This window comes from Narcine bancroftii, unplaced genomic scaffold (genome assembly GCF_036971445.1).
Source record: "Narcine bancroftii isolate sNarBan1 unplaced genomic scaffold, sNarBan1.hap1 Scaffold_160, whole genome shotgun sequence".
NCBI lineage: Eukaryota > Metazoa > Chordata > Chondrichthyes > Torpediniformes > Narcinidae > Narcine > Narcine bancroftii.
The window spans coordinates 12,017,870-12,045,756 of NW_027211895.1; the positions used below are offsets into that span (position 1 = coordinate 12,017,870).

A 27,887-nucleotide genomic window follows, 5' to 3' on the forward strand; every position below is an offset into this window, starting at 1 on the left:
TAATGTCTGTTCAGCCAACATCTGACCTCATGTACACCTATGGTCCCATAATTATTCAGTTACCGCGAGCAAGTCTGCAGCAATTTAGAAAAAGCGATAACTAGCTCAGGGAAATTGTATATTGTATATCCACAGTGATCCCCCTGCCCCCCTCTCTTGCCACAGCCCTGTATCAGTCCCCACAGTGATCCCCCTGCCCCGCTCTCTCCCCACAGCCCTGTATCAGTCCCCACACTGATCTCACTGCCCCGCTCTCTCTTCACAGCCCTGTATCAGTCCCCACAGTGATCCCCCTGCCCCGCTCTCTCCCCACAGCCCTGTATCAGTCCCCATAGTGATCCCCCTGCCCTGCTCTCTCCCCACTGTCCCATGTCAATCCCTAAACTGATTCCTCTGTACAAATAAAAAGTTTACTCTACAGTATCCCATATAGTTTTGAATCTGGTGTTCACATAACGTCCACATTGCATAATGTCCAATTTCACAGAACGTATTATGGATGTTAATCGGTGCATACCTGTGCAAACTGCTTACATACAGCACGGGGCTCGAACCTCTGTCCTGATTGCTGGCATTTTAAAGGCGTTGTGTTAACATTGGTGAAACAACACGTGGAAGATTGTGTGCACAAATGGTCACCCTGCTCTCGAACACATGCAGCCCTGTATTATTTCCTGTTTGAAGATTTATTTACATAGGGGTTTCCCTTAGGGGTCAATTTCTGTTTTCGGCATTTTCTGTGGACCAGCGATGACCAGAACCTGACATCAACGGATTAAAGAGGTCCAACCTGTATAAGGAGATGCTGGAGAGGCTGGGACTCATCTCCCTGGAGGCTGGGGGCGTAGATAAGAACATTGTCATATTTCTTGCAGAAACCAGGGGGCATAGATTTAAGGTGAGAAGGAAAAGATCTAAAAAGGACTGAAGGATGCCTTCTTCACACAGAGGGCGGTGGGTCAATGGAACAAGCAGCCAGAGGAAATAACAGAGGCAGATGCAATTATAATGTTTAAAAGAAACGTAGCAGGATCTTGGCAGGACTCCAGGCCAATGGGACTAGCTTGGGTAGACAAAATGGTTGGGGCTGTCAAGATGGGCCGACCACCATTCGAAATGCACCGGGGGTGTAGGTCAATTGGGTGTAATTGGGCAGCACAGCCTGAAAGGACCTGTTAATATTAAATTTTAAAAATTTATCTCTCATCCCCAGGACATAAACTTGGACAAGGAGTCTGGCTACACCAGGGTGGATTTCCAGAGCTCGGGGCCAGGCTGAAGATATGAGAAAGATTAAAATCAATGATTTGAACATGCAACTTGACTCCAGCTAGAAATAGGCAGAGGTGTCAGGTCTGGGGTGGGAGCTTCAGAGATAGAGAGGAGTGTCAGGACGACTGAAAGAGGCAGTGAGAAGATGGCTGGGGTCTTGATGAAGATCTTGCAGCGGCCAAGTTCCCAGTGGTCAATGTTATACCTCTGTTCAAGAAGGGAATCCAGGAAATGGATTTAGTGCATCTCACATCTGTGGCTGGGACCCCATTAGAGAGGATATTTAGGGAAATATTGGAGGAAGAAGCTGAGTATTATGATAAAACTGAGGGACTGCGTCGCGGAGCGGTCATCGAGGGAGCAATCATCGTCGGAGTTCGGCTAAGTCAGAGAGGTAAGGCTTTGGCTCAACAGGCTTCAGAAAGAACAGGTAAGAGGTGAGGAACAGTAGCAGCTGAAGTCAGAAAGGGCCACCCTATTCAAGGAACAAAAAGGATTCAGCAGGTAGACATGGGTAAGGCCAGGTTTGAGATATCATACATTTTGTTCATCTTGTCATAAACAGTGGGAATGGCAGCCAAGACAGGGGAAGCTCCTCTTGCAGAACGTGGGTCATCAGGGAAGCCAGCAGTATCCATGACGACTTCATCTGCAAGAGGTGCATCCAGCTGCAGCTCCAGACAAACCAAGTTAAGGAACTGGAGCTGGAGCTGGATAAACTTCAGATCATTTGGGAGGCAGAGGGGTTGATAGATAGGAGTTACAGAGACACTATTACACGTAGGAGGCAGGAGGAGGGGAGATGGGTGACAGGAGAGGGAAAGGGAACAGACAGGCAGTGCAGGGCACCCCTGTGGCCATTCCACTCAAGTACAGTATACCATTTTGGATATTGTTTGGGGACGATGAAGATTGGAGGGTAGCTTGTGTTGTCTGTTGTTTAAAAAAGGTTCCAAAAGTAACCCTGGAAATTTTAGCCGGTGAGCCTGACGTCAGTAGAAGGTAAATTATTGGAACATGTTAGAAGAGATCGGATATAATTTTATTTGGATAGCAGGGACTGATTAGGGATTGTCAACATGGCTTTGTGCATGGTGGGTCATGTTTAAACAATTTTATAGAGTTTTTCAAGGAGGTTACCAGGAAAGTTAATGAAGGAAAGACTCTGGATGTTGTCTCCATGGACTTTTGTAAGGTCTTTAATGAGGTCCCACATGGGAGGTTAGTCAGGGAGGTTCAGACACTCAGTATTCATGGTGAAATAGTGAAGTGGATTCAACTGTGGCTGGACTGGAGAAGCCAGAGAGTGGTGGTGGATGATGCTTCTCAGACTGGAGGCTAGTGGTGCCTCAGGGATCGGTGCTGGGACCATTGTTGTTTGTTGTCTATAATCAATGATCTGGATGATAACGTGGTAAATTGGATCTTCAACTTTGCAGATGACACCAAGGTTGGAACCATTGTGGACAATGAAAAAGGTTTTTAAAATTGCAGAGGGATCTGGACCAGACAGAATTTAATGCAGACAAGTGTGAGGTGTGAGGACAAATCAAGAAAGGATGTACACAGAAAATGGTCAGGCACTGAGGGGTGAGGTAGAGCAGAGGGATCTGGGAATACAGATACATAATTCCCTGAAAGACAGGCAGGCAGGTAGAGTGCATTAGTATACTAAGGACCAGTTAGCCCGGGAGGCACTGAGCAACACAGGAACTAACCCATCCAGGAGACAATGCAAGGAGGTGCAACACATATAGAGTAGGAGTCAGGAGCGGACGAAAGATGGACAAAGACAGGGCAGGATAGCATTGCCCCAAATAAGGTAAAGAAACACACAGTAGCCCCCCTCCAGAGGAAGGAGCTAAGGGAAAGCCCTTGGTCCCCTGATGAAGTGAAAGGAGTGGCGTCTTCCAGCCACAGCGAAACTAGTAGCATCGTAATAATCAGAGTCGAGATAGTGCTGTGAAACTAGTGGGAGACTAGTTGCAAAGATCGACACTAGCTTGAGTGAAATTATTCTAGTTCAATATAGGCCAGTGAGCAGACATTTCCTACAACATGGAGTGGAGTCACTAGAAATCCTCGGCCTACAGACTGACATGAAATGGACAACCCCACAAAGAAAGATAGCAGAACACAGGTGGATAGAACTACTAGGGACCAAAAAACCAAATGGATTAAATGAAGTATAGTCAGACGAGCTGAGGGCATCCAATTAACCGAGTTCAGCCACATGTAAAATAGAGCCCACTCTAAAGGGGTATAAAACCTACTCCCAACTAACTAAGACTAAACAACGGTTCGGGCAAAGGGACCTTCTAACACTACCCCAACCACCCCACTGTAGTCCCAGATACCAAGTACCACACACCACATCCAGCTTACACCCTGTTGAAGCCCTCATCCAAAGCCAGGGATCCAAACATCACACACCAGCAATCACCGGAAGAAGGAGTCCCACACATCCACAGGAGATACCCAACAGAATCCAACCCAAGACACACAACCATACCCACCCCAATACAATCAAATTCCGCTTTCTTTTCTCTTCTCTCTCTCCCCTCTCTCCACCTTTTCCCCTCTTCTTCTTCCTCCTTCCCACCTCCCCTTCCCTCACCACCCCTATCCCTGACCCCAACCACCCCAGACCCCCATCCCAACCCAGTCTAACAGTCCACCATCCAAGTACTAACCCACCAGATGACACAATGACGACACTAGGGTGTGCCCTGGGGTGTGAGGCAATTGAACGGGCCGGGCCGAGGATCACCCAGGAAGAGATGTCGCTATCTGAGACATTTAGTGGCCCCTCCAAACCCCCCCCCCATAACCCCCATCACACCCCCCACCTACCTGTGGCCCAACTGGAATTCCCCAATGAAACTCAAATTCTACCACAACATCCACCCTACACAAACCCTAACCACAGGAACACCCTAACCCAGACCCTAACCTACAGACCAACTTCAAGCACACCATAACATTCACCACACAACCCCTAACCCTGACACCCCTACTAACCCAGGCAAGAAACTCCAACTAACCCAGGTCAAAACTACCCAACTAACCCGAGTGAATCCAACCTAAGTTCCCCTAGCATGTCTTAATCCCACCACACTCACCCCACATAACACCCCTAACCATTAGTCCCTAACTAACCCAGAACCCCCACCCCAACCCCACCACCCCCACCCCAACCCCACCTCCCCCACCACAGCAGACCCAGACACTGGGCAATGCACACGCAGGAGGGATAACAGGGACACCCTAACTCAGATCCTAACCCCCCCCCACCCCCCAAATAACCCAAACAGGAATGTGTGGTTGTTAAGAGATCTTTTGGCATATTGGCCTTAATAAATTCAAAGTATTGAGGACAGGAGTTGGGATGTTATGGTAAAGTTTTATAAGACATTGGTGAGGACAAATTTGGAGTATTGTGTGCAGTTTTGGTCTCCGAACTACTGGAAAGATATCAATAAGATAGAGTGAAGAGAAAATTTACTGGGATGTTGCCCAGACTTCAGGAACTGAGTTACAGGGAAAAGTTAAACAGGTTAGGACTTTATTCCCTGGAGCGTAGAAGAATGAGGGGAGATTTGATTGAGGTATTTAAAATTATGAGGGGGATAGACAGAGTAAATATAGGTCGGCTTTTTCCACTGAGGGTGGGTGAGATACAAACCAGAGGACATGAGTTAAGGGTAAAAGGGGAAAAGTTTAGGGGGAACTTCACATAGAGAGTGGTGGGGGTGTGAAATGAGCTGCCAGCTGAAGAAGAATTTGGATGAGTACATGGATGGGAGAGGAATGATGGGCTATGGACCAGGTGTTGGTCATTGGGATGGGGAAAAATGGTTTGGCACAGACCAGAAGGGCCAAAAGGGCCTGTTTCTATGCAGTAGAGTTCAATGGTTCTATGGAAAAGGTTTACACACATTCAGAAGATCATGTTCAGACAGAGAGTCACCGTGGCTTTGTGAAGGGCAAGTCATGTCTTACAAGTTTGATTATGAGCCAATACCAAAGATGGTTGATGAGGAGTGGATGTGGTCATCTTGGGCATTTGACGAAAACCCTCATGGTAAGCTGATCCGAGAGGTACAGAGGTGTGGGATCCAGTGATATATATTTGGGTTTCAGAATTTTCTGGCTCCTAGAAGATGGAGGGTAAGATTGGAATGGGTTTATTCTGGCTGGAGCCCTGTGACCAGTGGTGTCCATTGGCAACAGGGTCCAAACCACTTTGTTTGCGATATACATGTAAATTATTTGGATGAAAAGTAAGGGGTGGGCTGATAAGTTTGCAGGTGATGCAAAGATTGGGAGAGTTGTGGACAGTGTAGGGGGTTATCAAAGGGCACAGCAGGATCTAAATCAGTCACAGATACAGGCAGAGAAATGACAGATGGAGTTTAATCTGAACAAGTGTGAGCTGTTGCACGGGAGCTCAAATGTAAGGAGATGTGCACAGTTAATGGCAGGATTCTTAAAAATATGGATCTGCAGAGGGTTCTGGGGGTTCAGGCACATAGATCCCTGAAAGGCTACACTAGTAGATTGGGTGGTAAAGAAGGTGTTTGGTCTGCCTATCCCATTGGGTGGGAGCCTGAGAGTTTGCCCAATTCAATCCTTCAGGAAGGGTACAGAAGAGATTTATCAGGATGTTGCCTGGATGAGAGGGTGTGAGATGGACCATGATAGACAAATTTGGGTTGTTCTGTCTGTCTGGTGTATCAGATATGAAGAGAGACCTGATTAAACTTGATAAAATGATAGGTGCATTGACAGGGCAGACAGTCACAATCCTTCTCCCAGGGTAAAAATGTCGCACGTTGGAGAACATGGTCTCCAGTTAAAGAGGGAAAGTTTAAATGAAGGTGCAAGGCCCAGAGAATGGTGGGTGCCTGGATGAAGTGCCGGGAGTGGTGGTGGACACCGATATCATAGACGTGGTTCAGAGGTTTCTCGATGGACGCTTGAAATATCAGGGAAAGAGGGATATGTATCTCATGCAAGCAGCAGAGTTTCAGTTTAACAGGCATCATGTTCAGTTCAGACGTGGAGCTGAGGGACTTGTTCCTGGAAAGTCCTCTTCTGAGTCTCGTGGGGTTGAGAGAATTTCTCTCACTGTTGCCCATCAATCCCACCAATGAAATCAGCTGGAAGAAGACAGGCTATGAGACACACTCCATTCTAGCCTGCCCCAAATCCCCCCCTTCACTTCCCCTGATCCAAGCAGGATTGGCCCAGCATCTGCGAGGGTGGCTGTAGGAATTGCTGTCTTACTGGTGGCTGGGTGGCTTCAATCTTCATCAGGTGCTCGTAAACCTCCTCCCCTTCTTCATCATAGACACAGGCATAGAGATCTTCATCATCTTCAATGATCTCCTCACTGCAACACAAATGTGTGGTCAGTGGACCAGGAGCAGGAGAGGGGAGTAAAGCATGAGAACTATGTAGTCATGAACTCCTCCCACAGATGGACACAACTGAGCTAGAGAACCAGCATCATCGCCACCCTCCACAGCATTGCATGCAGCACCCAGGGGAGGATTGTGAGCATCTCCACTGTCCACAATCCTGTGGGGTAAGGTTCAAGTTCACTGCCCAATAACACAGAAGTCTGCAGGTGCTGTGATTGTAGGAAAAATACAAAAAAGCTGGAGGAAGAGCCGGTCTTTTCAGAGCCCTGGAAGAAGACCTCAGGCCCGAAATTTCGGCAATATATCTGCTTCTTTGGGAGCTGAAAACACTGGCTGAATTCCTCCAGCATTTTGATGTCTTTTAAACAAAAAGAACATCTGCCAAGATTATCTCCACTCGCACCAAGAAGCCAACTCATACAAATATCTCATTAGAACCATGGCAGCCCCTGGGAACCCACTCCTTTTGTTGCCTTTTTGGGCAGTAAATCGATATCGCCCTTTTATTATTCTTTATCCCAACGTTACTGGCACTACATTTGTTTACAATTCAGGCTTTTCACACAAAACATACGTTACAAACTGAAACATGATGATCTGCGTCGATACCGTCAAACCCTTGGGGGGGGTGCAAACATTCCCGGAGACCCTCCACACTGCCCATAAGAATTGGGTGCCTCCTTCTCCAGGGATACACAGCCACACAGGTGTCCTCAGAAAACAGGCAGCGACGTGATGGAGTAGTGGCCGGTCAGGGAATTCCAGCCCTCTCAGGAAAAGTTGAAAAAAACACACAAAACACAAAGGTACAAGAGTAAAAATTAAAACAAAATAAAAATAAAGGTGAGAAGAAAATGGCAGCGAAGAGAGAAAAGTCGAAAACAATGGGAAGAAGAGAAGATGAAAGAACGTCGGAAGAAGAAGGTGAAGGCCTTACCTGTCCAAGGAGGCCCGCCGCGGAGAGAGAAGCCCGCTCCCTCAGGACAGTGGAAGTCCCGGGCTCGGGACTACAAAAATGGCTCGCAGAGCCGAGTAAAAGTGCGAAACCGCGCACTGACGGGAGGGGGGACCAGCTGCGGAGTCGATCTCCACAGCTGAGAGAGACACCTGCAGCACAGCAACAGGAGCAGAACATGGAAAATAACGACAACAAGAAAGAAGAGGGTAAAAAGAAAACAAGGAAACAACAGATGGTCAACCCAGAGGAAGAAGAAGAAGAAGAACAGAAAGAAGTGGAAGAAGAAGAGAAAAGCAGGACAATGGATGTATCTTTTTTTAAAGAATATATGGAATCAGTGAAAGAATGGCAATTACAAGAATTTGATGAGATAAAAAGAAGAATTAAGAATGCAGAAGAAAAAATGAATAAAATGGAAATGGCCATATCAGAGATAGGAAAATGAATGGAAAATATGGAAGAACGAGAAATAATCGTAGAAATGGAAGTAGAGGACTTAAAAGAGAAATTAGAAGAATCTAATAAAAAAGTTAAAGAGGCACATGAGCTGTTAGCTCAGAAGATAGATATAATGGAAAACTATAATAGAAGAAATAATGTAAAGATAGTGGGCCTTAAGGAAGATGAAGAAGGCAAGAATATGAGAGAATTTATAAGAGATTGGATCCCCATGGTCCTAGGAAGACCAGAATTACAGGAAGAAATGGAAATAGAGAGGGCACACAGAACATTAGCCGCTAAACCACAACCTCAACAAAAACCAAGATCCATTCTAGTAAAACTCCTAAGATATACAACAAGAGAAAACATATTGGAGAAAGCAATGAGGAAAATAAGAGAAGACAAAAAACCACTGGAATACAAAGGTCAAAAAAATTTTTTCTATCCAGATATAAGTTTTGAACTCCTGAAGAAGAGGAAGGAGTTTAATGCAGCAAAAACGATCCTATGGAAAAAAGGATATAAATTTATGCTAAAGTATCCAGCGGTACTTAAAATAGTTATTCCAGGGCAGCAAAACAGACTATTCTCGGATCTGGAGGAAGCAAGGAAATTTGCAGAACAACTACAAAACAGGCAGAGAGATGAAGACATGTAACGAGAGTAAAAATGACCACAAACTATATGTATGTGTGTATATATATATATATATAGATTTATATGTATATCACCCATGGTTCGTGTGCCGTGGCCAAGTAAGCTGGGACGTGGCAGCGAGGTCCTTGGGTCGTAGGTTTTATATCGGAGTGGCCTTCCCTCGGTCGAGTGAGGCAGGCGGAGGCCCCGATCCGGGCAGGGAGTGGGAGGCGGCGGCCCCAGTCCGGGCACAGGGAGAGCAGCAGCGGCCCCGGCCCCGGTCCGGGCGAAGGGTAGGCAGCGGCGGCGGCCCCGATCCGGGCAGGAGCAAGGGGGAGACGGCGGCCCCGGCCTCGGTCGAGTGGGGCAGGCGGAGGCCCCGTTCCGGGCAGAGAGTGGGAGGCGGTGGCCCCAGTCCAGGCACAGGGTGAGCTGCGGCGGCCTCGGCCCCGGTCCGGGCAGTATGGACCGACCTAGGAGGGGAGGCAGGCCCCTCCAGCCCGGGTAAGAAACCTGCATGCAGCCATCTTCAGCGCAAACTCCGGGAGATCCAAAATGAGTGGTGGACTAGCCTCGCCAAACGAACCCAGCTCAGCGCGGACATTGGCGACTTCAGGGGTTTCTACGAGGCTCTAAAGGCTGTGTACGGCCCCTCACCCCAAGTCCAAAGCCCGCTGCGCAGCTCAGACGGCAAAGTCCTCCTCAGCGACAAGATCTCCATCCTCAACCGATGGTCAGAACACTTCCAATCTCTTTTCAGTGCCAACCGCTCAGTCCAAGATTCCGCCCTGCTCCAGCTCCCTCAACAGCCCCTAAGGCTAGAGCTGGATGAGGTTCTCACCCTGGATGAGACATATAAGGCAATCGAACAACTGAAAAGTGGCAAAGCAGCAGGTATGGATGGAATCCCCCCAGAGGTCTGGAAGGCTGGCGGCAAAACTCTGCATGCCAAACTGCATGAGTTTTTCAAGCTTTGTTGGGACCAAGGAAAACTGCCTCAGGATCTTCGTGATGCCACCATCATCGCCCTGTACAAAAACAAAGGCGAGAAATCAGACTGCTCAAACTACAGGGGAATCACGTTGCTCTCCATTGCAGGCAAAATCTTCGCTAGGATTCTACTAAATAGAATAATACCTAGTGTCGCCGAGAATATTCTCCCAGAATCACAGTGCGGCTTTCGCGCAAACAGAGGAACTACTGACATGGTCTTTGCCCTCAGACAGCTCCAAGAAAAGTGCAGAGAACAAAACAAAGGACTCTACATCACCTTTGTTGACCTCACCAAAGCCTTCGACACCGTGAGCAGGAAAGGGCTTTGGCAAATACTAGAGCGCATCGGATGTCCCCCAAAGTTCCTCAACATGATTATCCAACTGCACGTAAACCAACAAGGTCGGGTCAGATACAGCAATGAGCTCTCTGAACCCTTCTCCATTAACAATGGCGTGAAGCAAGGCTGTGTTCTCGCGCCAACCCTCTTTTCAATCTTCTTCAGCATGATGCTGAACCAAGCCATGAAAGACCCCAACAATGAAGACGCTGTTTACATCCAGTACCGCACGGATGGCAGTCTCTTCAATCTGAGGCGCCTGCAAGCTCACACCAAGACACAAGAGAAACTTGTCCGTGAACTACTCTTTGCAGACGATGCCGCTTTAGTTGCCCATTCAGAGCCAGCTCTTCAGCGCTTGACGTCCTGCTTTGCGGAAACTGCCAAAATGTTTGGCCTGGAAGTCAGCCTGAAGAAAACTGAGGTCCTCCATCAGCCAGCTCCCCACCATGACTACCAGCCCCCCCACATCTCCATCGGGCACACAAAACTCAAAACTGTCAACCAATTTACCTATCTCGGCTGCACCATTTCATCAGATGCAAGGATCGACAATGAGATAGACAACAGACTCGCCAAGGCAAATAGCGCCTTTGGAAGACTACACAAAAGTGTCTGGAAAAACAACCAACTGAAAAACCTCACAAAGATAAGCGTATACAGAGCCGTTGTCATACCCACACTCCTGTTCGGCTCCGAATCATGGGTCCTCTACCAGCACCACCTACGGCTCCTAGAACGCTTCCACCAGCGTTGTCTCCGCTCCATCCTCAACATCCATTGGAGCGCTTTCATCCCTAACGTCGAAGTACTCGAGATGGCAGAGGTCGACAGCATCGAGTCCACGCTGCTGAAGATCCAGCTGCGCTGGATGGGTCACGTCTCCAGAATGGAGGACCATCGCCTTCCCAAGATCGTGTTATATGGCGAGCTCTCCACTGGCCACCGTGACAGAGGTGCACCAAAGAAAAGGTACAAGGACTGCCTAAAGAAATCTCTTGGTGCCTGCCACATTGACCACCGCCAGTGGGCTGATAACGCCTCAAACCGTGCATCTTGGTGCCTCACAGTTTGGCGGGCAGCAACCTCCTTTGAAGAAGACCGCAGAGCCCACCTCACTGACAAAAGGCAAAGGAGGAAAAACCCAACACCCAACCCCAACCAACCAATTTTCCCCTGCAACCGCTGCAACCGTGTCTGCCTGTCCCGCATCGGACTTGTCAGCCACAAACGAGCCTGCAGCTGACGTGGACTTTTTACCCCCTCCATAAATCTTCGTCCGCGAAGCCAAGCCAAAGAAAGATACGTATATATGTGTATACATGAGTGTATCCGTATTTAGAGGAAAATATATAGAGTATAGATAAGAATTAATAAAGGAATGAAAGGGAATAGAGGGAATAAGGAGGGAATTAAAAGAGTGACCTTTGTTATATATGAAAATTGAAATCTTTTCCGGGGAGGGCTGGGTGGGGAGGAGTTACGGTCACTGCAAAATCAGTTGACACTTGCGAGTGAATTCGAAAATCCAAATGGAGAGGGGAGATGTGGTTGCCCGGCAAGGGATAAAGGGCAACTCAGGAGGGGGAGGAGAGAATGGGGTTAAAGAAGTTTTAAATAGGAGAATAAGGAAAATATTTGATGTTTTAGAAATTTTGTCTTATAAAGTGTTCAAAACAAGAAAGCAGAAATAGATAAGAAGGAAAGGTGATGATGGATAAACGGAAAGGGAAGATAAACAAAGTATGAAATGGCTACGTTGAACTATATGACTTTAAATATTAACGGAATACATAACCAAATCAAAAGGAAGAAACTGCTAAATTTACTGAAAAAAGAAAAAAATGATATAGCATTTGTGCAAGAAGCACATTTAACTGAATTGGAGCACAAGAAATTAAAGAGAGATTGGGTAGGACATGTAACAGCAGCGTCGTATAATTCAAAAGCAAGAGGAGTAGCTATATTAATCAGTAAAAATATACCAATTAAAATAGAAGAGGAAATAATAGATCCAGCAGGGAAATGTAATGATAAAATGTAAGATATATTAGAGTTTTGGAATCTCCTCAATGTATATTCACCTAACGAAGAAGATCAAAAGTTTATGCAAGATATTTTTTTGAAGATAGCAGATACGCAAGGGAACATATTAATAGGAGGGGATTTCAACCTGAATTTGGATTCTAATAAGGACAAAACTGGGAAAAAAATTAACAGAAAGAACAAAGTAACCAAATTTATAATTTAATCAATGCAAAAAATGCAACTTTTGGATATATGGAGGAAACAACACCCAAAGGAAAAGGAATATTCATATTATTCGGGTAGACATAAAACATACTCAAGAATAGACCTATTTCTGTTATCAGCTCGTGTGCAAGATAGAGTAAGAAACACAGAATATAAAGCTAGAATACTATCGGACCATTCACCCTTGATATTGACAATAGAGTTAGAGGACATCCCTCCAAGAATGTATAGATGGAGATTAAACTCCATGCTACTTAAAAGGCAGGATTTTAGAGAATTAATTGAAAGACAAATTAAAATGTACTTTGAAATAAATACGGAATCAGTGAAAGATAAGTTTATACTATGGGACGCAATGAAAGCATTCATTAGAGGGCAAATAATAAGTTATGTAACCAAGATGAAGAAGGACTACAATCGGGAAACAGAGCAGTTGGAAAGGGAAATAGTAAATATAGAAAAAGAATTAGCAATGAAGGAAGATACAACTAAAAGAAGAGAATTGGCAGATAAAAGAATAAAATATGAAACACTAAAAACATTTTAGGTGGAGAAGAACATAATGAAGACAAAACAGAAATATTATGAACTAGGGGAAAAAAACGCACAAAATTCTAGCGTGGCAGCTTAAGACAGAACAAGCTAAGAAAATGGTATTGGCATCAAGGAAAAAAGACAAACAAATCACATATAATCCAAAGGAGATCAAGGAAAACTTTAGAGAATTCTATGAACAATTATACCAAACTGAAATTGAAGGGAAAGAAGGCAAAATAGATGAATTTCTAACTAAAATTGAACTACCAAAACTACAAATAGAGGAACAAAATAAATTAACAGAACCATTTGGAATAGTAGAAATACAAGAGATAATAAAAAAACTACCAAATAATAAAACACCAGGAGAGAATGGATTCCCAAAAGAATTCTATAAAACATTTAAAGATTTATTAATTCCCCCCCTCCTGGAAGTAATCAACCAGATTGACAAAACACAAAGCTTACCAGATTCATGTAAAACAGCAATAATTACAGTAATACCAAAGCAAGGGAAAGATCCACTCGCACCAGCGTCATATAGACCAATATCATTTCTTAACACAGATTAAACTATTAGCAAACAGATTAGCAGAGCATGTACCGAAAATGGTAAATTTAGACCAAACTGGATTTATCAAAAAAAGACGGACAACAGACAATATTTGTAAATTTATTAACTTAATTCATGCAGTTGAAGGGAGTAAAGCGCCAACAGTAGCAGTTGCTTTAGACGCAGAGAAGGCCTTTGACAGAGTAGAATGGAATTATTTATTCAAAGTATTTCAAAAATTCAGTTTACCAGAGAAGTATATTAATTGGATTAAAGCATTATATAAGGGGCCATTGGCGAAAGTGACAGTAAATGGATATATATCAAAGCAATTTAACTTGAGCAGATCAACAAGGCAGGGATGCCCACTATCACCTTTATTGTTATTGTTAGCTATAGAACCACTAGCAGAATTGATAAGAACAGAAAATAATATAAAATGGATAAAAATAAAAGACAAGGAATATAAAATCAGTTTATTTGCGGATGATGTTATAGTATACTTAACAGAACCAGAACTATCAATAAAAGAATTATATAAGAAATTGAAGGAATATGGAGAAATGTCGGGATACAAGATTAACATAAATAAAAGTGAAGCAATGCCAATGAATAATACGGATTTCTCAAAATTTAAGAAGGAATCACCATTCAGATGGAAAATGCAAGCAATAAGATACCTAGGTATACAAATAAATAAAAATCTCGGCCATCTATATAAACTCAATTATTATCCATTAATGAAAAAATTACAGTGCGATTTAGAGCATTGGAAAGATTTACCACTAACACTAATAGGAAGGATAAACTGTATTAAAATGAAGATTTTCCCAAGGATATTATACCTATTTCAGGCATTGCCAATACGCTTAACAGAGAAATTCTTCAAGGAGTTAAAGAAAATAATAAGGAAATTTTTATGGAAAGGGGGGAAACCGAGGATAGCACTAGATAAATTAACAGAATGGTATCAACAAGGAGGCTTACAACTGCCAAACTTTAAAAATTATTATAGAGCCGCACAATTAAGATACCTATCAGATTTTTATCAAACAAGGGAAAAGCCAGATTGGAGTAGATTAGAACTAGATAAAATAGGGGAAAAGTGGATAGACTATTTCCGTTAAGAGGAGGAAAGATTAAAACAAGAGGACATGAGTTAAGAATTAAGGGGCAGAGGTTTAGAGGTAACATGAGGGGGAACTTCTTTACTCAGAGAGTGGTAGCTGTGTGGAATGATCTTCCGGGAGAAATAGTGGCGGCGGAGTCAATTGTATTATTTAAGAAAAGGTTGGACAGGTATATGGATGAGAGGAAGATGGAGGGTTATGGGCATTGTGCAGGGAGGTGGGACTAGAAAGGGGTGTTTGGTTTGGTGCGGACTAGAAGGGCCTAATGGCCTGTTTCCGTGCTGTAATTGTTATGTTATATATGTTAGATACCTGAACACATATTATATAAATGGGATGAAAAATTAGTACAACGTAGGAGTTCTCCAGTATTACATCATCTGCTCAAGATTTGGAAGAAGATTCATGTAGAAAGGAATAAAACAAATTACCAATTACCAAAACTAATAATGACGCAAAATCAGTTACTCCCTTTTACAATATATAACCTTTCCTTTAGAGAATGGGAGAAAAAAGGGATCAAAAGAATAGAAAATTGTTTTTCAGGAAATAGATTATTATCCTTTGAACAAATGAAGGATAAATATAATATAACTCAAGATACAGTGCTGGCATATTACCAATTGAGATCCTACTTGAAGGACAAATTAGGAAGCAGTCTGAGTTTACCAGAGGGAAGTAACTTTGAATATGTGATTACAAACACAATGATAATCAAAAGATTTATAACAAATATGTATATTAAACTGCAAGAAAAGGAGAATGAGGAAACAAATGGTAAAACTAAACAAAAATGGGAACAAGATTTAAACATAAAGATAAAGAAGGAAACATGGGAGAAGTTATGTTCTGGAACGATGAGAAATACAATAAATACGAGGTTACGTATGATACGATATAACTGGATACACAGGCTATACATTACACCTCAAAAGTTAAATAAATGGGACCCAACAGTATCTGACAGATGTTTTTGTTGTAAAAAAGAAATGGGAACAACAATTCATGCAATCTGGACATGTGAGAAAGTAGAAAAATTTTGGGAAGATCTAAACCAGATATTAAATAAAATTACAGAAAACAATATACCAAAGAATCCAGAGATCTTCCTCCTAAGTAACATAAAAAACAAAGAATTCGGAATTGATTTGGATGGTGCACAAAAAAGATTTGCTAAGATAGCTCTAGCCGTAGCAAAAAAATGTATTATGTCAACCTGGAAATTGGAAGATAATTTGAAAATACAACAATGGTATGTAGAAATGAATAAATGTATTCCATTAGAAAAAATAACATATAATTTAAGAAATAGTATTGAAATATTTGAACAAATATGGGAGCCATACATGAAACACAATAGAGAAAACCTACTGGGGACATCTACCATCTAAATTAACGAAAGGAGAAAGAAATGAAATGAAAAGAATTGACTCAGTGGAATTTCTTGTTTATTTTTATTGGATGACAACATTGTTTGACTGGTTTAATGTGTCTTAGATTTTGTACTTTAAATGATTGGAGGGGGAGGTAGGGAGGGTGGGATGGGAGGAGGGAGGGGGGGAGAAAATGACACTGTATATATTTTAAAAGGAAAATGTATGTATCTTGGTCAGTGTGGTTTATGGTGTGAAAAATAAAAAATGTAAAAAAAAAGAAAACGGGCAGGCAGTCAGCTCTCCCCACCCCCTCGACCACCTGCCATTTCGACGCATAAATGTCCAGTTTCACCAACCCCGACAGCAACCCCACAAGGAGATCCACTGAATGCCCAGCCCGTTCCACACTGGGTGGCTGTCGATCTGCAGTGTGGGGTAACTGTTAGGAGAGGGAAGAAGAGAGGCAGACAGGGCAGAGCACCCTATGGCCGTTCTCCTTAACAACAAATACACTATTTTAGATACAGTTGGTGGAACAATCTATAAGGGACAAGTCAAGGTGGTCTCGTCTCCAGCAAAGATGCTCAGAAGGGAAGGGGGAAGAAGAGGAAAGCGATGGTGATTGGGGACTCATTGGTTAGGAGAGCAGATAAGAGGTTTGGTGAATGAGATAGAGGCTCCTGGATGGTATGTGGCCTCTCACGGATGTCTCTGTTCAAGTTTACAGCATTCTGGAGGCGGAGGGTGAACAATTGGATCTCGTGATCCTCGTGGGAACCAATGACAGATAGGAGTGGGGATGATGTCCTGAAGAGGGAATATAGGGAGTTAGGGAAGTTAGAAAGCAGGACCTCAGGGGTGGTAATCTCAGGATCGCTGCCTGTGCCACGTGCCAGAGAGGGTAGAGCAGGAAGTTGTGGTAGATGAATGTGCGGCTGAAGAGTTGATACAGGGGGCAGATTTCTGGATCATTGGGATCTCTTCTGGGGAAGGCCTGACCTGTACAAAAAGGACGGGCTGCACCTGAACTGGAGGGGGACCAATATCCTGGCAGGCAGGTTTGCTCGAGCTGTTGGGGGAGGGTTTAAACTAGTTTGGCAGAGGGGTGGGAATCAGAATTTGAGGACAGAGATTAGGGAAGAAGGACAAAAGCATGATGCTGTGTGTCCTGAGTTGGTGAGGAAGGACAGGCAGGGGACAGAACATAAAGGGAGCCAGTTAGGGGGCTTGAAATGTGTCTATTTCAACTCTGGGAGTATTAGGAATAAAGGGGATGAACTTAGAGCTTGGATCAGTACATGGATCTACAATGTTGTGGCTATTACAGAGACTTGGCTGGAGGAAGGGCAGGATTGGCTGATGCAGGTACCGGGATTCAGCATTTTAAAAAGAATAGGATGGGAGGTGGAAAATGGGGGTGGGGGGGAAGAGATGAGTAGCATTATTGGTCAGGGACAGTATCATGGCTGTAGAAAGGGAGGAGGGCTGCAGAGGGAGAGTCCACTGAGTCGGTGTGGGTGGAAGTCAGAAATAGGAAGGGAGCTTTCACTGGGCTGGGAGTCATCTATAGGCCCCCAAATAGCCCTCGGGACACCGAAGAGCAGATCAGCAGGCAGATTTTGGAATGGTGGGAAATACAGGGCTGTAATTGTAGGTGATTTCAACTTCCCTAATATTGACTGACACCTACTGACTGCGAGGGATGGATGGGGCTGAATTTGTCAGTGGGTCCAAGAAGGATTCCTGACATCATGTGTGGACCGGCTGACGAGAGGAGAAGCCAGACTGGATCTGGTTCTGGGGAATGAACCTGGTCAGGGGACGGACCTCTCGGTGGGGGAGCATTTTGGTGAGAGTGACCACAACTCCCTGAGCTTCAACAAAGCTATGGACAAAGGATATAAATAGTCAAATTGGGAAAGTGTTTAATTGGGGAAGGGCTAATTACGATGGGATGAGGTAGGAACTAGCGAGAATAAACTGGAAACAGATGTTTAAGGGTGAAAGCACAGAAGTAACGTGGAGGAAGTTTAGGGACCACTAACTGGGTCCAGGATAGGTTTGTTCCACTGGGACAAGGATAAGATGGTGGGAGAAGGGAACCGTGGTTGATGAAACAGGTGAGGAAACTGGTCAAGTGGAAGAAGGAAGCAGGAAACAGGAAAGGCTCATGAGAAGTCTATGGTTTCCAGGAAGCAGCTTAAGAAAGGACCTAGGAGAGCTGGAAGGTGGGAATGAGAAGGCCTTGAAATGTAGGATTAAGGAGAACCCCAAGGTTTTCTATGTGTATGTGAAGAACAGACTGATGATGAGAATGAAGGTGGGGCAGCTAAAGGATTCAAGAGAAAAGGATCTTAATTGGGAGAAGTGTTGACAAATATTGTGGGGGTGAACTTTCCTCCAGACCTGGAATTGTTTCTTCTGGGGAATTCAGCAGCTATAAAAGTTAACTTCTCCAGAAGCAAATAGAAATTTATTAAAGTTGCGTTGTCATAACCTGGAAATATATCACGGTAACGTGGAAACTCGATTCCCTACTTCACATTGATTGTTGGAACATAGACATGCCCTGGAGAAATTACTTCCGGTCTTAGGAATCGATATAGTACGTTTGTCTAAGTTTGGCAACCTTATTTAGATGATTTAAATGCCCAGACTGCAGAATTTATTTTAATATTTGTCAATTAGTTTACTCATTACAAATTTAATCCTTTTAAAATGATGCGACTCTGAGATGTCCAACCTTGCTCCTGTTGCATTTTCTTTTCTATTTTCTTTCATTTTAATCCCCTTTTCCCTGCTGTCTGTCCCCTTCTTTCGAATCTGGGGAGGGGGCATTGGAAGAAGGGGGACTCTCTGTGATGAACTGCTGCAGCAGGGAGCAGACACAAACTCGAGAAAGATGGTACAACAGGTTTTGTTCAGTTAAAAGTCTCTGCTACAATGGTAGCTGTTCTGGTGGCTCCCAAGTGATTGGCTCGGGAGGGGCCGGCTCAGGATTATATCCTGGGCGGTTGATTGACAGCCGGCCGGGTGGGGTGAGGTCTATTCAGGTCGGTTGATTGACAGCCGGCCGGGTGGGGTGAGGTCTATTCAGGTCGGTTGATTGACAGCCGGCCGGGTGGGGTGAGGTCTATTCAGGTCGGTTGATTGACAGTCAGTCAGGTGGGGTGAGGTGTATTCAGGTCGGCTGATTGACAGCCGGTCGTGTGGGGTGAGGTCTATTCAGGTCGGCTGATTGACAGCCAATCAGGTGGGGTGAGGTGTATTCAGGTCGGCTGATTGACAGCCGGCCGGGTGGGGTGAGGTCTATTCAGGTCGGCTGATTGACAGCCAGTTAGGTGGGGTGAGGTGTATTCAGGTCGGCTGATTGACAGCCGGTCGTGTGGGGTGAGGTCTATTCAGGTCGGCTGATTGACAGCCGGCCGGGTGGGGTGAGGTCTATTCAGGTCGGCTGATTGACAGCCAGCCGGGTGGGGTGAGGTCTATTCAGGTCGGCTGATTGACAGCCGGCCGGGTGGGGTGAGGTCTATTCAGGTCGGTTGATTGACAGCCGGCCGGGTGGGGTGAGGTCTATTCAGGTCGGCTGATAGACAGCAGGCCGGGTGGGGTGAGGTCTATTCAGGTCGGCTGATTGACAGCCGGCCGGGTGGGGTGAGGTCTATTCAGGTCGGCTGATTGACAGCCGGCCGGGTGGGGTGAGGTCTATTCAGGTCGGCTGATTGACAGCCGGCCGGGTGGGGTGAGGTCTATTCAGGTCGGCTGATTGACAGCCGGCCGGGTGGGGTGAGGTCTATTCAGGTCGGTTGATTGACAGCCGGCCGGGTGGGGTGAGGTCTATTCAGGTCGGCTGATTGACAGCCGGCCGGGTGGGGTGAGGTCTATTCAGGTCGGCTGATTGACAGCCGGCCGGGTGGGGTGAGGTCTATTCAGGTCGGCTGATTGACAGCCAGCCGGGTGGGGTGAGGTCTATTCAGGTCGGCTGATTGACAGCCAGCCGGGTGGGGTGAGGTCTATTCAGGTCGGCTGATTGACAGCCGGCCGGGTGGGGTGAGGTCTATTCAGGTCGGTTGATTGACAGCCGGCCGGGTGGGGTGAGGTCTATTCAGGTCGGTTGATTGACAGCCGGCCGGGTGGGGTGAGGTCTATTCAGGTCGGCTGATTGACAGCCGGCCGGGTGGGGTGAGGTCTATTCAGGTCGGTTGATTGACAGCCGGCCGGGTGGGGTGAGGTCTATTCAGGTCGGTTGATTGACAGCCGGCCGGGTGGGGTGAGGTCTATTCAGGTCGGCTGATTGACAGCCGGCCGGGTGGGGTGAGGTCTATTCAGGTCGGCTGATTGACAGCCGGCCGGGTGGGGTGAGGTCTATTCAGGTCGGCTGATTGACAGCCGGCCGGGTGGGGTGAGGTCTATTCAGGTCGGCTGATTGACAGCCGGCCGGGTGGGGTGAGGTCTATTCAGGTCGGCTGATTGACAGCCGGCCGGGTGGGGTGAGGTCTATTTAGGTCGGCTGATTGACAGCCGGCCGGGTGGGGTCTGTCCTCCAATAATTTTCCTGCAGGTTCAGATATTATTGGCTAGTGATGCTTCACCACATTCATCCCCTTCTTTAAAATTGTCCCGGGGAGGGGGGGGTTAGCCACCATCTTAGGTGGCATATGTGTATTTACGGGTTCAGACGGTCCAGCTGCCGTCGGAATCTCTGTGAATGTTGCAGGGTTGGCACTTGGTCAAAGGTCAGTGAGGGCATGCTGGGAGGGCTAGACGGGGCGGCTAGGGCGGGTGCCGGGGCCGGGGCGGTTGGCGTGGCACAGCGCAGTGCGGTGGTCTGGGTGGCCTGGATCAGCAAGCCTGTGAGGCATTGGAGGGGCGGGGGAGAAAAGTCGTCCCTCGCGGCATGAGTGGGCAATGAGTGTCCGAGATGGGGGAGATGCATTGGGCCGACGTGGTCCTGGGGCGGTGGGGGCTGCTGTGTCAAGGTGCTCCAGCTGAGGCCATATCCCTGGTTGAGACAGTGTCCTCCCGGCTACTGGGGTACCTGACATAGATGTAGTTGTGATTGGCGTGTAGGAGGAACACCTGCTCAACCAGTGGGTCAGCCTTGTGGGCCCATTTGTGTCTACATAGGAGCACTGGTCCCGGAGATGTGAGCCACGCTGGGAAAGAGATTCCAGTTGCCAATTTTCTGGGGAATGAAAACAGGCGTTCATGAGGGGTCTCGTTGGTAGTTATGCACAGGAGCGACCTGATGGCGTGGAGCACCTCAGGGAGGGCATCCTGCCAGTATTCTATGGACCACTCCTTTGACTTAAGGGCCAGGAGGACTGCCTTCCAGATCACTCCTTTTTTGTGCTGCACCTGCCCATTGCCCCTCGGGTTGTAAGTAGTCAGGTACTGTCACAGTTCCTCACTCATGAAGCTGTACCCTCGGTTATTATGGATGAATGGGGAGTAGCCAAACAGAGTGAGGATCTGTGTCAGTGCCCTGATGACGATGGCTGTGGAGGTGTCTTGGCACGGGATGGCGGGGAGAACGGGAGTACTCATCTATCACCATGAGGAAGTAGACGTTTCGGTCTGTGGAAGGCAGGGGCCCCTTGAAGTCAATGCTGAGGCGTTCGAAGGGCCGGGTGGGGTGTGGGCCTTGGGTGGGTGGAAGAAGCAAGGCTTGGATTCTGTGCAGACCTGGCATGCCTCAGTCATGGTCTAGACTTCCTGGACGGTGTACGGGAGGTTCTAGGACTTGATAAAATAGTAGAGGTGTGTGGCGCTCGGGTGGCAGAGGGATTCGTGGAGTACCTGCAGCTGAATGGCCTAAGCCAATGTGCAGATCCGGGATATGTTGTCGGGGAGTCGTTGAACATCCCCGGTTTACTGGATGTCGTAGCTGAATGTTGCTAACTCAACTCTCCAGCGCAAGATCTTGTCGTTTTTGATCTTGCCTTTGTGTATAGTGCTGAACAGGAACGCCACTGCACGCTGGTCAGTGAGGAGGGTAAATCTCCTGCCTGTCAGGTAGAGACTCTAGTGGCGGACTGCTTCCACGATCGCTTGGGCCTCCTTTTCAATGGCGGAGTCCTCGAGCTCAGAGTCATGGAGGGTTCTTGAGAAGAAGGCAATGGGTCCCCCTTCCTGGTTGAGGGTAGCGGCAAGGGCCACATCTGAGGCATTGCTCTCCACCTGGAACAAGGAGTTCTCATCCACTGCATGCATCATGGCATCTGCGATGTCCTGCAGGTAAAGGCTGCCTGCGCCTCGGGTGGGAGGAGAAAGGTGGTGGCCTGGGCCAGTGGGTGGACCTTGTCCGAGAAGCGGGAAACCCACTGGGAGTAGTAAGTAAAGAGGCCAAGGCACCTGTGGAGGGCCTTCAGCATGTGGGGGAGGGGTAGCTCCATTAATGGGCACATGCGCTCTGGATCGGGGCCGATGACACCACGTCCCCCGATGCACCCCAGGATGGCGAGGCGGGTGGTGCTGAACACATATTTCTCCTTGTTATAAGTGAGGTTCAGCTCCTTGGTCATCCAGAGAAATCTTTCCAGGTTGGCATCATGGTCCTGCTGGTCTAGGCCATAGATGGTGACATTGTCCATATATGGGAAGGTTGTTCTCAGCTTGTGCCAGTCTACCATACGGTCCATTTCACGATGGAAGACAGAGATCCCGTTAGTGACCCCGAACAGAACTTTGCGGAACTGGTAAAGACTCCCGTCTGCCTCGAAGGTGGTGTAGGGCTTGTCCCACGCGTGGACCGGGACCTGTTGATAGGCCATCTTCAGATCGATTGTGGAGAAGACCCTGTGGCGGGTTATCTCGTTGACCATGTCGGCTATCCTGGGTAAGGGATAAGCATCCAGCTGAGTATACCAGTTAATGGTCTGACTGTAGTCTATGACCATTCTCGGTTTGCTGCCCCCTTTGACCACCAGGACTTGGGCTCTTCATGGGCTGGTGCTGGGTTCTATAATGCCTTCCGCCAGGAGCTGCTTTACCTTTAATGAATTCTCTATCGGCTGCGCAATAGCGCCTGCTTCTGGCCGCTATCAGTTTGCAGTCTGGCGTGAGGTAGGAGAAGAGGGCGGGAGGGGTGATGCGCTGTGAGGAGTTGGACGGTGCGCTGTGAAGTGTGAGCGGAGGTAGGGGCCCACTGAAAGCAAGGGTGATGCTCTGTAGGTAGCACTGGAAATCTAAGCCTAGGAGGACCAGGACACAGAGTCTGGGCATGACCAGGAGCCTGAACCCATTGTATGTCTCCCCCCCAGAGTCAGATAAATGGAGCAGCGCCCGAGGGTTTTATGGAGCAGTCCTGGGCAGTGAAAGTGATAGAAAAACTCGTGGGGTAATTTTAAGTCTCAAAGTTTGGGCCACGTTCGGGTGTATGAAGCTCTTGGTGCTGCCACTGTCGAATAGGCATTTTGTTACCTGACCGTTAATAGCAACGTCCATCATGGAGCGCCCGAGGGCATGTGGGATGTCTCTCTTTAGTGTTGTGACCGCTAGGACCATCTCGGGGTCCGAGTCACTACTCTCTGATGGTTGAGGCAGTGGCGGCCGGTGACGTCCTTTGCAGGCGTGGGGTGCATCGATGGAGGTGAGTGATGGTTGGTGGCATCTGCAGGCATGGGGTGCGTCGGGAGGTGGTCTGGTCGGTACTCGTGTTGACCAGGTCATCATCATCATCATGGCCGTTCCCCTGTTCTGGGTGGGAGGTAGGGTTGTACGCTGGATCAGCCCGATAGGCCCAAGATGGCGGCAGGGCTCGGCCAATACAAGATGGCAGCACCCTGAGGGCGCACGAGGCAGTGGCATGGCTGGTTCTACCCATCGGTCGTGCTGCCTGCTCGGGGTGGGGGGGGTGGTGCTCTGCATCGGAGAAAGTGATATTATTTGCGGTGGAGGAGGTGACATCATCTGCGGTGGCAGAAGTGACATCTTCGCTATCCTTGGCTGGCGAGGCTTTGGGTAGGGCGGAGCTCATGGCGAGCACACAGTGGTAGTCCCAATTGGGACCGGAAGCAAGGAGGACAGAAGCCGCTGGGCAAGTAATGGCAGTGCCTGGCACTCACACGTGGCGGCATCCAGGGGGCTAGCGAGGTGATCATAGAGGGCCGCTGAGGTGCCAGAGGGCTTCGAAAGGCATACTTTCACATAGTGGCCTTTCTTGCCCCATCGCGAACAGAAATGGTTTCTCACCAGGCAGTTTTGGCATGATTGTCGATCTGATCCACACCAGGACCCACAGTACTTACACAGACGTGGGGCACCTGCGGCCGTTATGTGTTCATCTACCAGTGATCCCTGAGTCATGGCTGGTGTCTGGGCGGCGGCTTGGGGAAGTCGGGAGTCAAAGGCTTTGGCATGGAGGGCTGCAGCCTCCAAGGAGCGGACTACATCTATAGTTCGGACTCAGGAGTAGATATCATCTTCTAGTAACTTCTGGCGGGCGGGTCTCGAGCACAGATCTCAAACGCAGGTGTTCCTTACCAATCTCTCAACTTCCTTTTCATTCACCCCAGGCTCTTCCAGGCAGGGCTTCCAGGTAGGCTTCGGCTGTCTCACCTACCTACTGGGCCCGAATACTCATGAGGTACCTGGTGTAGACCACATTTATTGGGGAGACCCAATAAACGTTATTGACGTTTATTGACGGAGACCCAGCTTCATGTAGAGAACCATGAGTTTCGTCTGATCCGAGTTCACCACATCGGAGTGGGCCTGGATAACTGCCTCGACCGCGTGCCTCCAAATTTCGAAGTGTGCTTAGGCTTCCAGGGGGCAAGGGTCGATCTCAAGGCTCCCGACGGTTAGGAGCTTTTCCACAGCAGGTCTAAATTTTAACTGAGTAAATTGTGAAGCACGACTGCAGCAGTAAGGACACAAAACTTGAGAAGGGATGTACAACAGGCTTTATTCAGTTAAAAGTCTCTGCTACAGTGGTAGCTGTACTGGTGACTCCTGAGTGACTGCCTTGGAAGGGGGCGGCTCAGGATTATATCCTGGATGGCTGATTGACAGCCGGTCAGGTGTGGTCTGTCCTCCGGTGATCTTCCTGCAGGTACAGAGATCGCCCCCTACAGTAGGCCAGTGGTGTATCACTACATTCTCCTTTCCTTTTTCTTCTTTCCAGACCTTATGAATCTATATTCAATGTATTATTTTTGTCAAATTAATTAAGTCCTTAAAACTTAAATAAAATATTTTAAAAAAGGACCTTGATCAGGGTGAAGTCGGAATCGAACAGGCCGGTGTGGAGATTCAGGAAGAGGAAGTGTTGGATCTTCTTAAACACATCAAGATTGATAAGTCCCCGGGGCCGGACGCGATGTACCGCAGGCCTGCTGTGGGAAGTGAGGGAAGAGATGGCTGGGGCAGTAGCTATGATCTTTCAGTCCTCTTTGGCCACAGGGGAAGTGCCGGAGGATTGGAGAATGGCAAATGGAATCTCCTTGTTTAAAAAAGGTAATGGGGGAGAATCCTGGGAATTCTAGACCAGTGAGTCTTACGTCAGGGGTGTGTAAAGTAATGGAGAGGATTCTTAAGGATAGGATTGATGATGTCTACTCAAGGACAGTCAGCAATGGCTTTGTGAAGGAAGGTCGTGCCTCACGAGTCTAATTGAATTTTTTGAGGAGGTAACAAAATAAATTGATGAAGGTAGGGAGGTAGATGTAGTCGACGTGGAATTTAGTAAGGCATTTGATAAGGTTCCCGATGAGAGACTCATCTAGAAAATCATGAGTCATGGGATCAGTGGAACCTTGGCTGAGGATAAAATATTGGCTTGTAGGAAGAAAGCAGAGAGTAGTAGTGGAAGGAAAGGATTCTGTCTGGAGGTCAGGGACTAGTGGAGGGGCCGCAGGGATCTGTTCTGGGACCCCCGCTCTTTGTGATTTTTATGTGACCTGGAAGAAGAGGCGGACGGATGGGCCAGTAAGTTTGCGGATGACACGAAGGTTCGAGGAGTTGATGAGCTGAAGGTTGTTGAAGGTTACAAGAGGATAGAGACAGGATGCAGAGTTGGGCAGAAAAGTGTCACATGGGCTTCAATCTGGTGAAGTGTGAGGTGATGCAGTTTGGAAGGACAAACCAGAAGGCTGAGTATAGGGTTAATGATTGGTTACTTAAGAGTGTGGATGAACAGAGGGACCTTGGAATTCAAGGTCGCCACACAAGTTGATAGGATAGTTAAGAAGGCCTATGGGATGTTGGGCTTCATTAATTCAAGAGTAGAGACATTGTGTTGCAACTCTACAAATCTCTGGTGAGACTGTGGCAATGCACAACCAAGTCGTGACGAACCGACCCCATTTGTTGCGCACAATCAGCGAGGCAGCTGCGACAAAGATGGCAACACACATCCAGAATGGAGTGATGCAAGCGGCAGGACATACGCGCGGTCTGATTGCCAACCTAATAAACGAGCGCATGAAGTTTGAATAAACATTCTGTTGTGACCCTTGAGCTAACAGCCTGTGTCCCCAGTCTATTCCACCACTCCCTCACAACACACTACAGTGGTGACCCTGATGAGTCTCCATGACCTGAAGACTCAACCAATGGACCCCGCAGCAGTAGGTGCCGTATCGTTGAAGCTGCCAACCTTCTGGACTAACCCCAGCCCTGCACTTGGTTCTGCCAAGTGGAAGCCCAGTTCCAGATCAAGCAAATCACTTCTGATTCAACGAGATATTTCTACAGTGTTAGTTCTCTCGACCAGGAGGCCGCTGCACGCGTAGATGACCGCCTATCCCGACATGAGAGGGCAGCCAGACTCCTACACTTAGATGGTCTGGGGGACAGAATGCCATCCGCGTTAAGGGACGAAATACTCGCACTCGCACCTGTCTCATGTTTGAGCAGGTCTTTTTGGAGCAGATGCTAGAAGACATTAACATCCTGCTCACCCGACTTCAATGACCCACGCAAGGTCACAGCAAAGGCCGACGTCCCCACTGCACCAAACTCGAAAACCCTGAAGTGGTCACTCGGTCCAGCCATAATCCCAGCCCCCCTGACAGAGCACCGCACCAGCTGACAAGGCCAAGCCCCCACAGACAAACCATATTGGGGAACCAAGGCACGTGAATGTCGGAAACCCTGTTTGTTTCAGGAAAACAAGTGGGCCAGTCACCGTTAAGTGGCCGCAGCGGCTGGCCGATAGAACAAACTGTTTCATGTGAGGGACGGCATCTCAGGATGCAGGTTCCTTGTCGACACAGGAGCCTAGATGAGTGTCATTCCACCAACTTCCCTAGAGACGTGCCCGAGACCACGTGGCCCCACCCTGCATGTGGCCAACAACTCCACCATTACAACCTTCGGCCATAAACGCATACCACTGCATTTTGGGGAAATGGACTTTTAAGTGGCAGTTCACCTTGGCGGCTGTGGTCAAACCTATGCTGGGCGCAAATTTCCTCCAAGCGCACTCATTGCTTGTGGATCTACACGGCAAGTGTTTGGTCCACGCTGAGACGTTTCAAACTGCTCTCCACCCACCTGGCCACAGTGGAGAACGCAGACAATCATTACTCTCATCTGCCATCCTTTGTCCACAGTTCTCCTCGAAACAGCTGCCACGTGGTGTCCTCAACTTGGCCAAAGAGGAGTTCACATACATGGAGGAATTGGGATTCGTCCGTGGTCTTCCCCCTCCATATGGTACCTAAGGCCAACGGCAGGTGGCGACTGTGCAGAGACTACCGCCGTTCAAATGAGGCTACAGTCCCTGACCATTACCCAGGGCCTCTCATAAAGGACTTCACAGCAAACCTCAATGGCGTCCAGCTCTTCTCCAAGGGTGACTTGATCTGGGGATATCATTGGTAGGATGTTGGGCTCCATGGCTGGCTCCACCTCCTGGCCCCACCTCCCAGCTCCACCCCCATCTGCTCACATATGACCCTGGTTTCCCACCTAAACCCTTCTGAAGACAACTGTGAGACCCTACCCTCAGTTATAAGCTATTAAAA

General features: G+C 47.5%; 1 protein-coding gene across 2 annotated transcripts in view; it reads right to left on the minus strand.

Moving 5' to 3' along the window:
• The window catches only part of LOC138750515 (guanine nucleotide exchange factor VAV3-like), a 280,714-nt gene that overhangs the window by 163,903 nt on the left and 88,924 nt on the right, over positions 1 to 27,887 (minus strand). For both annotated transcript variants that reach the window (XM_069912593.1, XM_069912594.1), the window contains exon 5: positions 6,562 to 6,667. In XM_069912593.1, coding sequence (XP_069768694.1) covers positions 6,562 to 6,667 — 106 coding nt within the window. The remainder of the gene's footprint in view (positions 1 to 6,561; positions 6,668 to 27,887) is intronic.